At 38.0% G+C, this 5,173-nt stretch overlaps 1 protein-coding gene across 1 annotated transcript; it reads right to left on the bottom strand.

The window, feature by feature from the left end:
• Positions 1–337: 337 nt before the first annotated feature.
• On the bottom strand, positions 338–4,723 carry irf7 (interferon regulatory factor 7). The gene is made up of 10 exons (XM_061822102.1): positions 4,648–4,723; positions 4,296–4,449; positions 4,056–4,215; positions 3,892–3,974; positions 3,736–3,772; positions 3,074–3,154; positions 2,695–2,882; positions 1,349–1,550; positions 1,155–1,270; positions 338–1,075 (listed from the first exon to the last, which is right to left on the bottom strand). Exons 1-10 carry the CDS (start codon positions 4,653–4,655, stop codon positions 908–910), a joined length of 1,197 nt encoding a protein of 398 aa, XP_061678086.1. The 5' UTR covers positions 4,656–4,723; the 3' UTR covers positions 338–907.
• Between the last annotated feature and the right edge of the window lie 450 nt (positions 4,724–5,173).

Raw genomic sequence — 5,173 nt, 5'->3', positions numbered from 1 at the left:
TTCATCATATTAAAAAAAAAAAAAAAAAAAAGAAAATGTCACTGTTAGTAAATCTTTGAATAAAATGTCAATAGTCTTATTAGGACATTTACTATTGACATGTAAATAATTTTCATTTAATTATTTCCATTTGAGTGTGTCTTTCCGTAAATGTTGTTTTGCTAACATCGCAACTGAATAAATGTATTAACATTGTTTTGTTACTTGAGTGAATTCACACGTAACATATGCTATAAACTGTGAGACAAATTAGACCCCCACAACTATTATTTTTTTAAAAGCTCTATATACACCTACCTGTCATTTAGAACCCACAAAGCTCTCGTCATTTGCACCCATGCAATCCATATTTCACGACGAACCGAGTGTTTTGGAAAAGTGCGAAGAGTGAATCCACCCTCCCAAGTGTTTGAGCAAAATCCAGCAATATGACGAGCCAGCATTTTGGCTAACACTATGAAAAGGCCAAGTCATTTTTCGCTGGTGCAATAGGTATAAACCAATATCAACACTCAACCCCACTACTGTAAAAAACCTCACTTCCTGGTTCTTCTCCAACACAAATGCCTCGAGAGGATTTTCATGGCGAGAGATGTAAAAATCTATATACGACATGACGTGTGCTGAAAAAACGTATGGGTCCATTTCGGCTGCCTTTTTTAAAAAAAATTTAAAACATACTAAAAATCATGCTTTACGTGTCGGTAGACCTTTAAGATGTAATTTACCCTAAAATCCTGATTACAATATACTGTAGTTTAAATGTCAACGTATTTACAGATGAAGGTGCCAGCACACCCTTTATTTACCCTAGTGAGAATAATGGTACAGAAAAGGAAGGAATTGGAAAAAATCCAGTGGGCGTTTAGTAAGAATTTATTGGCAAATGGGTGGGGGGAAAAAAATCTCAATTGGATTCTGAACTAAACTCAGTTGTTGGTGGACTCAAGTGTGAAGCAATGAAATCATAGAAGCTGTTGTGTGACAACTGGAGGCTGACATTTGCGCTGTTCAGAGAAGACGCTCCCTCACTCTGGGCCTTCTCGTGAAAGGTTTGGAAGATTAGCGGGACCACCTGTGTTAGCAAAGACAGGGACATTATAGAACACTTGTGTGTATGAAGTAGGATTGATTGTCTTTAAGTCTCGCCCCACCTGTACTGTAATGAGCTTTTTCTCCAGTGGTTTTCCATCTGGGAAAATCTCTCCAAAGCACATTGTGATGGTATAGTTAGGAGACCTCCCTTTGTTCTCTTTAAACTGTTTTAGTTCTGTAAAGGAAATTAAAAAGAGTAACTTCGCTTTGTCGTAAAATGTAATCGTTGTTCCGTTTGGAGATCGATGCCTACCGTGAATAAACTTCTGAACACTAAAGAGCTCCACAATAGTGTTTTGGGGTAATTTAATTGGGTGTGCTTCAGCCATGCTGGCTTTATCAGTGCTAGCAAACACACGGCACGTGTCCTGCCTGATCCCATAAATTCCAGACTGATGCACCTCAAGGAGAAGACCTCTCTGGATACTGTTCAGGATGCGATTGGTGTATTTAATCTGGTGGAAAGGCAGTTATGGTTAGAAAAATTAAGATGACTAGCTACAGTTTGACAAAAACAGTATCAAGAGCTTGCCAATTTTCACCGCCACAATGGATTTTAACTTAAATGTGATTGAAGTGCAAATTAGCAGATTTTAATTGAAGAAGAATTATGAAAAAAAATTATGGACTTTACCATTTGGGAATTTCAGCCATTTTTATTTAGAATAGATCCAATTTTTGAGAGCTTAAAATTATTTGCTGCACAAAGTGATGTAATTGTAAATATAGAATACCTGATGAAGAAGAATGCACCTGTAACTATAAATTTGTTCACATTTCAGGTTTTTGTTAAGCATCCCTATCAATTTGTTTTGTTTTCTTCTGATCGGACCGCATATTGATGGCTCAGTCAAACCACTGCAAAATGTCAAGTCAATTGCTGGTACCAACTCAGGACATATAGAAGTTAGACTAAAATGGAGGGTACTTAGGAATTATGTTCATATGAATCAATTGTCCGTATACTTTTGAGCCACTGACAATAGAAGTATTCTACTTTAAATGATGGATGGCAAACCTATCATGATTTATTTTCTTCCCTGTATAATGCTGTTTGTTAAAGATGCCATATTTTACCAAACTATGTTTTTGTAGTATTTTAGCTATAATATTGACTTCATGCTGCCTCAGAAAACGTGTGAAATCTTCTACACAGAGGCAACCAATCAGAGGAAAGGGTACAAATATGGATAAATTGGATACAAAACTACATTAGAGGGGCCTATTCTGGAAACTCGTATGATAAAAACCAAGATTTTTTTTTTTTTTTATCATTAGCATTTTCACACGAAGTCCATGCTTCCATGCTCGTCACTATAGAGGTCTAAATGGTCCAAAATTGGATTTCTAAGGATATCTACTCAGTACACAACCCATTATTTTTAGACCAAAGTATTTTGCTGTGTTTTTTTTTTGCCTTCATTGTTTTTATGATCCATTGTGAACGCACACAATCGGAAAACTTAAGAGGATCAGAGTCTACACTTCAATCATGTTAAATGTTTCATTTTAAAATAGAATGGGGCATTGACTGAGACTTCATTGTATGAGACGGCAAAGATCCATTTTAGGCTAGGCCCATTTTGTATTGGAAGGTACCTGCTTGTGGTCCAGCAGGCCTTCAGTAGTGGGGAAGCACAGAGAATAGGAGTTGTTCTGAAAGGCCTGTTGGAGGTAGTGCAGTTGGAGACGAGCTGTGTTCACTATAGTCTTTAGCATTTGTCTATTTCTGTAGTGGATGGAGACCTCCAAGTCAATACTCTGATATTGAGGAAGATATGGATTTACTGTGAAAAATAATAATCAAATGTCAGGGATGACAGAACAATATCACAGATACAAGTGCAAGAAATGAAGATGTTTGGAGTCTCCCAAGTATTAGTTAGGTTCTAATTCCAGAGGGGCTCAGAGTAGAGCTGCTCTTCTTCCAAATTGAGAGGAGCCAAAGAAGGCAGGCCAGAAGGAAGGAATTGCTCACTTGTTAAAAGATGAGGGTCATTCTCAGTTATTGGAGCAACAGAATAGTTTCCCTGGACAATTGGATGTTGTTGGAAATAGTCTGTTGAGAGAGAGAGAGACATTTTAATTCAGGACACTATAAGAGGATGATGTGTTTTTATTATTGTTCCTTAAAGGTCCCTTATTTTGACTTTTTTGACCTCAATTGATGACTGTCTAACACGGACTTAGTATAGAAGTGCAAATTTAATTAAAAAAAAAATAAAAACAGACATTGATGTTGTCATACAGGTGTCCAGAAAAAGCCCCTCTGACAACTACTTCTGTATGATCTGGTTTTGTATCCGCTCTGTCCATATTTGGCTCAGCCTGCACCCTTTCCTACTGATCGTTTGCCTCCGTGTGGAAAACCCACTTCTGAGAGGTCACTCTTATGTTAGAGTATGTTGACAATGCTGGCTGAGCAGCAAAAAGGGAAGGAGGGCTCTTCCTAGTGATGTAGATAAACTTGAGAAGTTCAAATGACCTGAAAAACATCTAGCATTCAGGACAGAAATGCATGGAATGTTTTAATTCTTTTGACACTTTTACTGAGGCCCCATGGAGGCATTACTACATTCCATATACTAGAAAAAAAGTTGGTTTGGTAAAATATGGGACCTTTAAGCAAATGTAACGTACCTGTTGTATAACTGATATAATTTTCAACAAATTGTTGCTGTGTGGACAGAAAACATAGCTTTGAAATATTTAAATAACAACGCAGAACACCAATTAATCAACATTAATTCTAACAGGGCCAGTGTAAAACCAGTTCTGCTTAAAGTTGAAATGCACCTCTGGGGGATCCCCGTAGAGGTCAATAATCATGTCAGACACCTCCCATGAGTCTTGTTTATTCTGTGTACTGTCGTCCTTGCCTACAAATGAATGGAAAAATAACAGCAACATTAATTTTTGATTGACAATCCAATATGTGTATAAATTTAAATCTGTCTTACTCTTAGTGTTGATAATCTCATAGATTTTATGAGGGTCTGGAGTCTTGGAGTTATCTTCAATCAGTTTGAAGTGAAGGTTCAGGTTGGAGCGAAAGTTTGTTTTCCACCTTGCCTTATCGTTTGGGTATAGACTGATTTTACCACTGACAACTGCCCATTCCTGTGAACCATGCAGTCACAATTTCTTAGGTGGAATACAGTATATTGATTTGAACTGAACCATCATTCAGTCAGACCTACATGAAATATTTTAGTGTCTACATCACTGCAGTCCCTTTTGGAGTTGTGCTTCCAGGAAATTCGGATCTTGTTGGGAGCGACGTAGCGCAGACCCTCATACTGGCCTGACTCTACTTGCTTTATGAGCCAGCTGGCAAAGAGTGGCTTGGGAGCGCTAAAAGGAAACGTTAGATTAGTCATCTCTTTTGTTTTGCTGATTCTCAGGAAGAAGTCTGTTATCAAGCTTGATGGGAGACTCAACCAGCCTCCAGGAATAGCTGAATAAATTGACACGTGAAGCTTTAGAGGAAATGTCCCTACCCAAAAAATTATACACATTGTCCACTCCAAATGAAAAGTGAGAAAATCTTACCATTGCATTTCTTGACAGTTGTTCCTTCCCTAGGCAGGAGGTGATCTTACTCTTCCCTGCACTGCGTTGAGATTTTATACACAAACTCAGACACAACAGTGCGTGTCTCCTCCTCCTCAGTGGGAGGGCAAAACTTCCTGCGGTATTCCTTCCCTTTGTGAGAAGGTGTGTTTCATTCACGCTCAAGTAGGGAATGATTATGTCACACTGTATTTTTATCAGACAGGCGATTGCTCCAGGTGCATAAATCAGATGAACCGTTCTCCCCCCCCATTTTATTTTAATCCATGTGTAATTTCAATCGTAAGAGAAACTGAAAGTGAAATTCTGATGTAAACTTTTGTCATTTATCATTCTTCCAGTCAAACATCGTCAGCAATTTTAAGCAACTGAAGCCTTGAGCCCAAACTTAACATTCTATTCAAAAGCCTTTCTTAATCACCTGATGGTGCATTTTCAGCACACGGGGACTACTTTGGTATTTATAGCACAATTTTGCCTTTTAACTTTGTGACAGTGAGGTCAA

The sequence above is a fragment of the Syngnathoides biaculeatus genome, chromosome 6, assembly GCF_019802595.1.
Source record: "Syngnathoides biaculeatus isolate LvHL_M chromosome 6, ASM1980259v1, whole genome shotgun sequence".
NCBI classification, from domain to species: Eukaryota; Metazoa; Chordata; class Actinopteri; order Syngnathiformes; family Syngnathidae; genus Syngnathoides; species Syngnathoides biaculeatus.
Note: the sequence above shows the minus strand (reverse complement) of the source record. Positions and strands in the feature narration are given on the sequence as shown.